At 43.2% G+C, this 12,726-nt stretch overlaps 1 protein-coding gene across 1 annotated transcript; it reads right to left on the bottom strand.

The window, feature by feature from the left end:
- Window positions 1-1,833: 1,833 nt before the first annotated feature.
- Window positions 1,834-12,308, bottom strand: AHSA1 (activator of HSP90 ATPase activity 1). Its single transcript, XM_083448773.1, has 9 exons — window positions 12,087-12,308; window positions 7,554-7,744; window positions 7,233-7,315; window positions 6,833-6,950; window positions 5,437-5,525; window positions 4,417-4,551; window positions 3,782-3,883; window positions 2,675-2,726; window positions 1,834-2,260 (listed from the first exon to the last, which is right to left on the bottom strand). The coding sequence occupies exons 1-9, from the start codon at window positions 12,164-12,166 to the stop codon at window positions 2,088-2,090; spliced, it is 1,023 nt and encodes a 340-aa protein (XP_083304899.1). The 5' UTR covers window positions 12,167-12,308; the 3' UTR covers window positions 1,834-2,087.
- Window positions 12,309-12,726: the final 418 nt, after the last annotated feature.

The raw sequence follows: 12,726 nt of genomic DNA, 5'->3' as shown, positions 1-12,726 counted from the left end.
CATAGCATAAGCATAACTAAACCTACTGCAGCTGCTTTTGAAATCTAGAGAGAATTAAGTGCTCCCTTGTCACAAACCTACATCCCATTATGTTGGGCAATACTGCCATCTTGTGAGCAACTTGCCACAATAAATACCAAAGGCAAACTTTAAGCTAGAAAGAATCCAATAGAACAGCAGCGCTTGGATGTATAGAATAAAAAGATTTGTCACATTACATTTCATAAGCAATAGCTTACTTCTGGAAGACCTATCATTTTCCATACAGGCATCTTAGTAGGCCAGCATGTTCCTTGCTGACAATTTTGGCTATTACAGGTTTTAAGAAGTTAACGCACACATTTTCTTCTTGGATTTAGCCTTAGATATGTCCCACACAGTAAGGACATTGCTGATGTAATGGTAGTTTACCAAGCATAGACTAACCCAAAGTTGAGAGCCAGTGTGGTGTAGTGGTTAAGAGCGGTAGTCTTGTAATCTGGGGAACCGGGTTCGCGTCTCCGCTCCTCCATATGCAGCTGCTGGGTGACCTTGGGCTAGTCACACTTCTTTGAAGTCTCTCAGCCCCACTCACCTTACAGAGTGTTTGTTGTGGGGGAGGAAGGGAAAGGAGAATGTTAGCTGCTTTGAGACTCCTTAAAGGGAGTGGAAGGCGGGATATCAAATCCAAACTCTTCTTCTTCTTCTTAAATGAAATCCTCACTTGAATCACATCACAGCTGCCACAAACTGAGGCAACAATCAGAAATAGACCATATCAGAAATGTCACACCAGATGTCTCTTCCAATAGTCAACATTGTATTAGAGGGGTGTGGCACATCTTTAATTAGCACATCAAACCCTCCCTCCCACTTTTAGACTTAGCTCCTCATTTCCTTAATACGTCAACAAAATCTGAACACAAAACAGCAAACTCTTTAAAAAGAAGCCTGCAACAGAAATTGCACAAAGTATGCAAAATAAGTTTGTTATAGATATTTGCACCAATTTAATTTAATTGTAGAATGTGGGGCTTTCAACTGTAAAATTTTGAAATTATTCCCAAGAATGCAGTTTTGGATAGGCTAATAGAGCATCACTTACATCCTCCAAGACTGTATTAGAAGCACATGTTGAATCACTCTTAGTCGCTATCACCATCTCTCTGCAAAATGTGTAACACAGTCTGTTCTTTTTGAAGTGTGGCAGAAGCTACATCCTCCAACAATCCTATCATGGCACAATTCTGAAGAGATCTGAGGACCGCAGTTACAGCACATGAAAAGGCTTTCTATCCTATGCTTTTCAGTTTTCCTGTTGTAATTAACAGTCCAAACGCATTTTATGCAACAATTCCCACCACCACCACCATGGGAAAGGCTCTAGCACTGTAAAAACCCCACAGATATATTAACTTCTATACATGCATATAATGCTGAAGTCATATACAACTGTGGCTTGTGTATGCTTAAGATGCTGCTCCCCACAAGTCTCAGTGCTTTCATTCTGCTTCCTTTTAAAGGGGTTTAATAAGGTATAACTTGGAAAGAGCCAGGATTCTGAGTTTGATGGTCATTAAAGATTTCTGCTACTAATGCCTGTTCACAGATAAAAGGCCACCACAGAGATAATACAGCTGAGCACCCGTCAGAAAACAGGAAATATGTCATTAGCCCAAGATGTGTTGCAAACTTTTCTAAGTAAAAAGCAAGGGGGGGGGGATGTCCTAAACCTGCAAGCTGGTATATGAGGCCTCTGTCTTTTGCTTTCTATTCTCTATTATAGAAGTAAGATTATGACTTAGCTGAAATATCTTCCCCTCCTATCTCTCCACTCAGATAAGAGCCAGTATGTCTTCTTTAAGTTATGTTTATTTAGCAATACGGGTGTATATACATTTATGAGAATCCACCTTTTGAATCCCCTGCAGCAGGAGACATGCATGAGCAGTGACAAGTTGGAATCTGTGCTGCTCAGTGGCCTTCAAGGCCATCCGGCCATCCTGCTTATCACAACAGTGAAACAAAGGATAAGAAAGGGACAGACAAGAAGCAAATCAGTTCACACGGCAGAATCTTTGGGTAGAGACTCTCCGCAGTAGCCAGTGTTAAAACAATCGGGCTCCATAACCAAACGTCTGTTTTATGCCCTCAAAATAGTATCGTTGCCAGCCCTCCCTTGTTCTCTCTTCTTCGTTGGCCGGGATGCCCCTTCCTTCCAGGCGGATTTCTGTTTCACCAGCTTTGTCAATGAACGTCAAAGTGATGGTTGCAAAGTGTCCTAAAAGAGCCAAAGAAAAACCCCAACATTCAGCAGTGTGACACAACCTGGAGAAACACAGCCAGACAAACTATCTGCTTCTTTCCTGATATGGTTAAGAGAAGAAATCTGCTCTTCTTCCCAAGATCGCAACAGCTGGGAAACACTCAACTCCTAACCAATCTACCCTTTAAATATGTCATATCCTGTATGATAGGGCAGATTCCTAGTAATAAGTACAGCCAATGCACCAGTTGCCGTACAAGCCAAGCAAAAACATAGCACAACCAAGGCCAAGGCTAGTAACTAACTGAGAAATGCTTGTGCTTTCAAGCATCTTACAATTTAATAACGGGTACCACTGCTAGTACAACATAGAGTATAGCTGAAGCATATGTAATTTTCTACTTTGTTATATGAAGTAGAATAACTTACCCTCTGGCCATGTTTTAAATCTCCACTTCATTGTAATCTGCTTCTCAGGAACCTGGAAAGGAAAGGAAGCCTAGTTATCTAGCAGGTATATTTTCATTTGAATAACAAGAGAGTGACAGAGATTATACTGAAAAAAGCTGGGGGGGGGTGTCAATATTATTTGAGAGTAACTCAGGGTCTAAATACATGTAATGCTTAATGAGTAATGTGCAACTACATCTCTTTTTTCTATAATTAACAAGCACAACAGAGCAACTGTTATCAGTACTGCACTGGGCAAAGAATGGAGGTTCTATCTGTCTGTCTGTCTAATTCCTCCTCCTCCTTTCCCAGTGCAGGACTCAAGGCAGCTTATGCAGATAAAACAGAAATAGCTAAAAACACAATAAAGACAATCATTTAAATGTAATGAAATATAAATAAAATAGTGTTTAAAAGATCCATTAAGAACCAACAACAGCAATAAAAACATCACAAAACCAGCCCTTTCCTCAAAATACCAACTCCTATTGTAGAGAGATTTATTGAGATCAAAATGATCTAAGTTTAGCTACAGTTCACCAAGCTTGCTTTCATAACATTTCTTCTCTGAACCAGACGTGGTTCAGAAATAACCATAGTTTAGATGAAGGTTGTTGTGCGTACACTGTCTCCTCCCCTCCCCTCCTGCTCTGTAGTGAATAACCTCCAGGATTTCTTAAACTGATTACCTGTTACATCTAAACCAGGAAAGCATCGTTTTCATTCTGACAGTGCAAAGGGGAAGGAGGATAAAGGTGCAATGCTTGTGCCTGCCTAATCAAACTGAGTTTGTTATGTCTGAACTCGGCCAATATTATCCATTTGTTTTTTGAAAAAGATGTGTATTTCCAGCTAAACCATCAGCAACACAAAAGAGTCTATTCAATTTTAGACTTGGTGAGGTAGTACAGGCATTATTATTATTACTATTATTATTATTATCTGTACAACACCCTTCATCCAAAGATCACAGGGCAGTTCACAACATAAGTGTTCAGAGCATTACAAAAGAAACAGATCATGGGCTAAAAAGAAGGCACGTCCCAGCTACTGAGCAACAGAAAATGTATTGTCAACAGTACTTACTAGTTCAGTGAACTCTCCAGTGACACTGCCATCTAGCAGTTGGAATTTTCCTCCTTTGTCAGCCTCCAAAAAGGCAGGTGAGTGAGTAAAAGCCTGGACCATCTGCAGGAAAAAAAAAATATGATCAGTGAGTCAAGTAGCAAGGTGACCCGTTGCATTAAAATGACCATGACTTCCACCCAATCTACTGAAACAACAGAAATAGATGCTTGATTCCAGCACTCTGGAATCTGAGTCCTGATTCCAGTACCATCTCCACAGGGGACGGGGGCACTTTCAAGGATGAAAGTAGCACCTCTTGGCTGCCACTTCATTTCCAAATAAGCAGAAGCAAATGCTCATCTCTGTGGGAGCTTCTTTGGAAGTAGGTCTCCTGCTGAAAGAACATATAACCCTTCCAGACTGAGAAGAAACAAGGTGACCCATAATCCTTGAAGTATTTCCTAGAGGCCTAGAGGTCGCTTCTGCTGCAGAGTACCAACCACAACACCCTCTGTGTGTGTGAGCTAATAGGAGAAACAGGGGGAGGACGTTAGTCTAAACAACCAGTAGAGATATTTATAACCAATTCTAATCTAAGAAGTGTATAAGGACTTCTCGACAGAAAAGGACCTGTAGACAGACCTGCAACTTACCTCTTGTGTAATAAACACTCTATACAGTTCATCTGGAGATGTTAAGAAAACGTCCTTCAAGTTTATCTTGCAAGTAGGAATCTTGACTCCTATCGATTTGGATTTAAGTGCATTGCCAGCAACTGGTTCAGTGGTCTAAAAATAGAATAAGTTACAAATAAAAACATATATTAACTGATAATTGTTAGTTGATTTACAAACTTTTTTTAAAAAAGCACAGCACTCAAAATAGAATCTAAAAATTGTGAAAACAATAGAAACTATATGCAATACAAATCAGTACAAGCACAACCTAAAAGCCAGATGCAATCAATAAAAAACCAGCATAAAAAGCAAGCAAGCGGGGGGGGGGGGATTGTATACATGTAAACAGCACTGAGGAATGCAGTGTAACTCTATGGCGCTCCCAAGACCCTCAAGCCTTGCTGCACTAGCAGAAATCCTTGGGCAGGCTCCCACTAGCAGAGTGGTTGAATCCTGCTCCAGCTCTGAGTTAAAAGACATGGGAAAATAAAAAAATCTTCACCTGGTAACTAAAGGTCCACAACGTAGATGCCAGGCAAGCCTCTGCTGGGAAAGCATTCCATAAATGGGGTGCCGCTAAGGACAATACTCTCTCCCTAGGCCACTTGCCTCACTTTGCTAGGGGCAGGGGGAGATTTGGAGCGAAATAATTAATCCAGAACCCTGCTAATAAGATGGCTCATTCCCTGCAGCTGCTGCAAGAGCAAGGTATCAACCTGCAGCCACTTTTCTTCCTCCCTGGACTCCAGTAGTCCCCAATCTTCAAGATACTGCAATCTGTTTTTGTTATACTCCCTCAAGAATTTTGGTCCAATTGTATGCTACAGAATATTCACATTCCTATCAAAACTGCTTAGTGCCCAGAGCTACCTCATATGCCACACCACTAAGTCTGCTGCCACTAGGAGTGTAAAGTAGCCCTGTGCCTTATTATTCATTCCATCAGAGCAAGGAAATGTTAACCTATAAAATACACCTGGAATCTTGGGCTCTTACCTTCCGTTCCTCTGCTTTGCATACAGGCTGAGGTGGGAGCTCTGATTGTTCACCATTCACTGTGGGTAAGATCATGCCTTGGGTAAACTCTGAAAGGTATTAAAATCTCATTATTCCATGCAAAGCATCTAGAAAGAGACGCAAACCACATTTCATAACAAATATAGCTGTAAGAAAGCATCATTAAAGGAAGGCAGGATGTCACGGAAAATGGGATAAGAAAGCTACCACACACTTTGATAAATTTATAACACTGGAACTTTTTAGTTCAGACCTCCAGGAGGATGTACTGAAAGCTATACAAATGCTTTTGAGAGCAAGAAAGAGGGTCAAACAATAATTACATGATACTGTATTAGAGACATGCAGCCTAAAGTTTGACTGGTAAACTCAGGGCAGGTATATATAATTTTCAGACCACGACTCCAAGTTCTCTAGTGCAGGCATGCACTCATGTGGCCCACAAGGCTTTTTTCCCCACAGTGATGTGGTGGCAGTTTCCTTGGTGCTACTTGAGACAAATAATCCATAATAATTTCTATCAGCACTGAGATGGAAAACGATAATTCTTCACATCCTTGAACGGAATCTTGCCTCACCAGTTTTACTTTGGTATACAAGCAGGGGATGGAGAAAGTCCTTGAGGTATCACAAGTCCTAAGCCATTTAGTGATAACCAGTATTTTGAACTGCACTCAAAAACACCTTGACAACCAGTGTAGCTGCTACAGTATGGGACTGACATTCTCCCCAAACCTGCTACATGTTAGAATTTTAGCAGTGGCATTTTGTACTAGCTGAAGCTTCCAAAGAATTTTCACAGGAAGCCCCACACGGTTTGCTACAGTAATCCAGGCAATATGTAACTAAAGCCCTACACACTCACTCTCCACTGCTCATGCAAATGAAAGAGGAGACCAGCCCATTGGTCTCTGGCTGCTTCTGCCATCATTTCTGCAGCCCGCCCACCACCCTCACCATGTTGGGGGCTGCATGTCTTCGGTGGGGAGCCTGCTCTACTCAAATAAGCTCTCCACCAGATTAAGAAGCCTGAAAGATCAGGGTATGAATCATGCAGGGAGCCTACTCAAATAGAATAGGCTCCTTGCTGCAGACATTCAGCCACCAACATGGTGTTAGGGGGAGTGGTGGGTGCTGCAGAAGGAAACGGTGCCAGGGGATGCAGGAGAGGACAAGGCCAGACTTATTCCCTCTATCCCCTTCAGATGGGGGTTAATTGCAGGACAAGGGGAGAACAGGTGAACAGGGGTTAAGATGTATGACAAAGATAGAAATAGTTTGCTTAGAATAAACTTATCTAACAGATTTCAAAACTCCTTCATCCTCCACAAGAACAGCTTTGACTCAACTATTTCTTTTACCCCTCTATACTTACCTGTTTTGAGAGTGCTAATGTAAGTTTCCAAAGCACTGCTGATCTGATTTACACCTTCATGCTTCATCAAAGCTAGTAGGTTGGTGTCTGGCTCATCTTTGGCAAGACTAACGCTGATCTGAGAAGAAAAGGAGGGGGGGGGGCGGGAATTCATACAGTTCCAATAGGACAAATCTCTTTTCACTGCACATACTCCTCCACCCTGTACTGCATCCATGAAATTATTTTTACTTAAAGACGATAGCTGTTTGTAGATTTGAATGGTAGAAATCAGATATGAACTTATGGGGCTTAAAAATAATAAAAAGCTGAAGAGAGATAAAACTTGGGACTACTCGGATATCTGATCCCTCTTCAACGAAGCAGAAATCAGGAAAATAATCTGTAACTGTGTTCTTACCTCAATTTCATCAACATCATTTTCATCCGACAGATTGGGAATCTCCACATATCCTTTATACTTCACACCTGTATTTGAAGTGCCTATGAAAAGCAATATACTGAATGAATTGCTCAATTTCGCTTTCTAACAGCAACTTCTGACATGTTCTGGCATTCTAGAAAACTCTCTAAATTCCCTTTCTCTCTTCCCTTGGAGAAGGGGGTTATTATCTGCTTCCTAACTATTTGAAACGACTGTAGAAATTCTGCTTTTTGACAATTCAACCTCCAGAACTCTACAACAACATTACATAGCTAAAAACAAATTAGGAAAACTCACCTGTCCAAGCCAGCTTGATATTCCACTCGTAGAAGAAAATCAGCTTTCCTTTGCGGTTATTGATTGAGGCTTCTCCATCCAATTTACTCACTTCTGTCACTTCACAAGTTCCCTCTGCATTCTCTGCTCTAATAGCCAGAAGCAAACTTTTCAGTTTATCTGAAGACCAGTTAGATGCATCTCTTTCAGTCCTAAGAAAAGAACAAAATTCTCAAAATGTAAAAAGGCAGTAATGAACAGCTGGTGCTTTTCAATGCTCCAGTGTTACAAAGTTAGTTTTCAATGCATTGCATACACCCCCTTTGTCCCATTCCCTAGAAACACATGGTATTTGGCTATACATCCTGAAGTTACACTTCCAAAACTGACTTCTTTTAGGGACACATGGAAGAGGGTAACCAAGGGTTTTGACTAACCACTCTGTATACCTCTACACCAGTGGTGGTGAACTGGATTTGGCCAGTGGGTCAGATTGCTATCTTTCCCACCTCTAGTGGGCTAAGATTGACAGGTGGGCAGAACCACAAACTTGTCGATCACCTGACATCAGATTACCTTTTCTGCTTGCAAGGGTCTTTGCATATCACTTCACAAGACAGCACTTTGAAAGGGGCTTCTCATGACCCGCCAATTGCTGAGGCTTGCTAAAACCCTTTCAAAGCACTGCACAATATAGTGTTTTGAAGGGAGCTTCTGAAGTGCTGTCTATTTGAAGCACTTCACACTGAGCTTTTCAGTTGCTAACAAACTCTCTTTTGGCTAAGCCAGGTTTCTACCTGCTCCACACCTGATGTCATATGATGTTAGGTGTAGGGCAGTTGGGCATAGCTTGGACAAAATAACTTCTTTTTACTTAATTCCCACCACTCAGCAATTAACCAATTATGTCCAATATACATCTATATACATCTATAAAGGAGGGCTCCAAGCATGACTAAGAACCCATACCACCCATTTAACCTTGGCTGATCAATTTCCTCAGCCCCATTCTGAATCTGTTACTTTACTTCAGCAGGATTATGAACCAGGAACAGCTAGACAACATAAGAGTTAGATCCACTGGGAGGAATTCAACGTCACACTCTTCTGGTTGTTCCATTAGTGCAAGCATTCCTGCTTGCCAGACAGAGCAACCCCCCCCTCCTTCCCCCATGCACTGTTCTTGGGGTTCTCCAGAATGGACTGGGGGTGTGTGCAGGGGGGGCAAGGCCTTACTGTACTAGCAAGAGCTCTGCTGGTGCACAGGGCTAGCTGAATCCAGGCCACTTTAATTAATGTGCATGAATAACTAAGTGCACTAATTTCAAAGTATAACTTAGTTATCCAGTCCTATGCTTCTAATACAATAGGATGGCTCAAGCTTGAGTTATACACGCCCCAAAACTTCCTTAACTCTTAACTTCCTAGCTGTGGTGCAAGCAAAGCATATTGTTGAAGCTCTCACTACTGTCTAGTAAATTTCAGGCGTGGCCAAACTTGGCTCTCCAGCTGTTTTGGGACTACAATTCCCATCATCCCTGACCACTGGTTCCTGTTAGCTAGGGATGATGCAAGTTGTAGTTCCAAAACAGCTGGAGGGCCAAGTTTGGCCATGCCTGCATCTAGTTAGACGCAGATACAATTCCAAGGTCAAATCACTGCTGCTGTGGAACCTACCTTTTTATTTCATTTAAAATTTGTATTTTTTGGTAAAACAATCTGGCAACATGAGAATGGCATCATACACACGCTTAATGAGTAGTCCAAACCCAGCAGGTTCCTCTATTTCAATGAAAGAACAGGATGTACAGTTCTAGCCAACCCACAGGATTATCTTGAACCACTAGGTGGATGGACGGAGTGAACTCACAAACAGCTGAGATCATAGCTGTTAAATCTATCCAGCAGAGAAGTAACTTGTAACATGACAAACAGATTATACAAACAGATCTCCCCTTTCCTGCTCCTTAAAATACAAGAACTACATTCCAATACATCAGGCTTCTGCTTTGAAAACCAATCTAGATAAAATGTTTCTGTAGAATCTGCATGTAAAAACAAAGAGTGCTTCATAAGTTGAAGATGGCTATATGTTTCACAACTGCTTGAGTGCTGCGGCATTAGCATTACATACCCTTGGAAACTACAGCTTGCTCACCACTGCAGAATGAGCTGCTGGCTCACTTCATACTGCCTATGTCACTGTTTTTTCTTTTTGGCTCCGCACCCCCCAGGGTTGGGGCAGGAGGACAGAAGAAACTGCTGCTAACTGGAGAGCTCTCCATGGTTCTAGAGAAGTACACACACCTTCCTCGGATATGAATTAACCATGATGCTCAAAGAGACAGGGCATATCTCCCCTGTGGTTTAATTTAACTGGCAAGTTCCCAGAGCAGGGAACCTACAGTATTTATCCTTCCTCCTTTAAAGTCTCCTGCAGCTGAAAAAATAGCAGCTGCTCACTCATCACAAATTAAGAGCATGGTGATCATGTTTCTAGTTGTCTAAAAATGCAGAAGAGCCTGGATTTAATAAGGAGCAAAACTGATTGGACTGAAAATCTCAGGAACAGGATAGACTTGGTAGGTATAGTCACAAAAGGGTAGGACTGGACTTCTTTATACTAATCCTGAAAGCCATGGGTTGCTACTAGGGACGGAAGAAGATACCCTTTTCTGTTCCACCCTGTATTTATCGCATGCAGCATTTTCTCCATTATGCTGCAGTTCATCTTCTGCCAAAACTTACATTATTTGTCTCACTGTGCGCTGTGGTAAAATTATGTAACTTGCGTATTATAATTACACTGTTGTTACTTTATCCCACCCCATTCATTTCTATGCAAAGGAAACACAATGCAAATGTGGGGGGATGGTGGCATAATCGATATACATACAATTTGCAGGTGGAAAGCAACAGCAAACACTGGTCATATTTGCCAGATTGATATCCATTACAAACATGAGGCAAATAAGCATACACTAGCAACTTCTACTTGGGTTTCATCAGAGGTCTCCAGCATCCCTAAGCTGCTGTTCACCAGAGTCCATACCATAATAAATCAAGGTGTAAAGTGCCATTGACACTTGGTGCCATTTGCACTGCTGGCAAAATGCCATATTTACACAAGCCACAATGTGCACAGCAGCTGCTTGAAAATATTGTGCATAGTTCACTCCTTGCCCAGGTCAGTATGTGTGGTGGCAATCGCATGAAAAGATTTTCAATAAGAAACAAAAAATAGAACGCTATACATAATAGCAGATGTACATGACCAAGTGACAATATGAAGGCATCTGCAGGTTTTTCTGGTTCATTTCTATTGGAATAGAAAAATGACTTTCTTACAGCAGCACACAAAAATTATTCTAGTTCATATAATAATAATAATTTATTATTTATAGCCTGCCTATCTGGCTGGGTTTCCCCAGGACTCTGTCTCCAATAGTGACTACTGAAAAGCTTACATACATGATGTGATAACAACAGCCACCCTCTTTGCTATCAGTGTCCTGCACTCAGGAATACTGCTTCTGTGTTGAAGCTCCATTTATATTAAAATTGTTGTCAAATCATCCATTAATTTGTATGTGGCAGTATTGCTAGTTTGCTTAAGACAACTTGCGTCACCATTTTTCAACTTAAGACTGATTCCTATCTTGTCATCATCAATTCCACATTAAGGATTTATGTATTAAGGATTAAGCAATGAATGAAATCCTCCCCCATTCTCAAAATGCTCCTGGAACAGTTTCCCTGGATACCACCACTTCCTGTCTACCCACTTTCTCCGCAACTACCACACCGCAAATCAGTGTGAAAAGCAATCAAACTCAGCAACCCAGCTAAACAAAAAGCATGGTGTTGCATGTCAGAAACGCCGGAAGCACAAACACACTATTAAAAATGACAAGGCGCTTCCTATTCTGGAGAGTGCTTGTGCAGCACCAGATTATGATACAGGTGGAGGGGCTGCCTCCCTGTTGCAAACTACTTTTATTCAGCAGGCACTCGCTGGCTTTGCCAGATGCTGCACCTGGCCCCTAGAAAAGACTGCCAACGTTTTTGTTTGCTTTAACCAGTCCCCGGCTCCCATGCACTTCAGCGCAGCTTGATCTGAAAGAAGTAGCTAGCGATCATATTTCTTTTTCCATGCCAAAAAGCACCCAAACTCTCACTAGCTGCCCTTTTACAGATCCAGCTGTTGTTGTGTTTTTTTTAAGGAGGTTAAACCAGGCCAGGGAGGTTTCTCTATCTCCCCTCGCCCCTGTAATCTTTTACCACGCTTATTTGAGAGTAAGGTCCACCGAACCCGAAGGGAAGTGACTCCGGCGCGAACACGCATAAGCGGTGGAGAATCTCGTGCGAAGGGGTCAGAGGCGAGAGACAGGGAGAGAGAGGGTGTGGGTGGCTGTGGGTGTGGCGGTGGCAGCACGGCCGCCCTTATTCCCCCAAAGCCCTCAGGGGAAGAGCTGCAGCCCCCCCCCAAAAAAAACACGAGCCGCTTCTCCGCCCCCCCCAGCCCCCGCCGCCTTCCCTGCCCCCCTCGCCCACCAGTGCCAGTTGTTGACGTTGGTGGCATCCGCGCGCTGCTCCACAATCCAGCGCGGATCTCCCTGTCCCCACTTGGCCATCAGCGCCTCGCCGAAGGACTCGCCGCTTCTGCCTCTGCCCGGCTGGCTGGCTGGCGAGCGCCCGTCGCCCTCGCTCTCTCGCCGCGCGTCTGGAAGCTACTAGAAGCGCCGCCGGCAGCCGCGCCGCCTCCCAGCTTCCGGCAGCCGCCGGAGAGCTTCCTTCCGTTGCCCCCCCCCCCCCCCCGCCGCCGCCGCCGCTCCTTACTCCCCCAGTACCATAGAGGGGGAGATCTATAAGCGTAACACACAGACACGCGCAGCCTGGGCAGGGGAGGAAACTTACATGAACACCGAGGGAAGGGGGAGGCACGTTATTGGGGCAGAGTGCATAGACGTGAATACAGAGTATAAGTTGCCTGCCTCGCTTCTGGGTGCCGCCCTCCTCCTCCTCCTGGAGCAAAAGTGACAGCTCCCTGTGGGAAATCCAGGATTTGAATCGAAGCCGTGATTTGGCCAGCGGCCGAGCGTCCACCAGAAACAAAAGGGAGCGGCCTCTAGACAGGCTCTTTCCAACTCAGGCCTCGTTTCGCGTGGGAATTAAGTGTTTAAAGACTTGAAGC

Source organism: Podarcis tiliguerta (assembly GCF_965153285.1).
Source record: "Podarcis tiliguerta genome assembly, chromosome: 1".
NCBI classification, from domain to species: domain Eukaryota; kingdom Metazoa; phylum Chordata; class Lepidosauria; order Squamata; family Lacertidae; genus Podarcis; species Podarcis tiliguerta.
The sequence above is the reverse complement of the archived record's forward strand: the minus strand, read 5'-3'. Positions and strand labels throughout refer to the sequence as shown.

Bases quoted from the DNA above. Each gene is read 5' to 3' on its own strand.
- AHSA1 (XM_083448773.1), bottom strand. From the start codon at position 12,166: ATGGCCAAGTGGGGACAGGGAGATCCGCGCTGGATTGTGGAGCAGCGC. The intron at 7,316-7,553 runs GTGAGTTTTCCT...TGCTTTTCATAG, and splicing joins TATCAAGCTGGCTTGGACAG to GCACTTCAAATACAGGTGTG. The intron at 5,526-6,832 runs GTAAGTATAGAG...AATACCTTTCAG, and splicing joins CATTAGCACTCTCAAAACAG to AGTTTACCCAAGGCATGATC.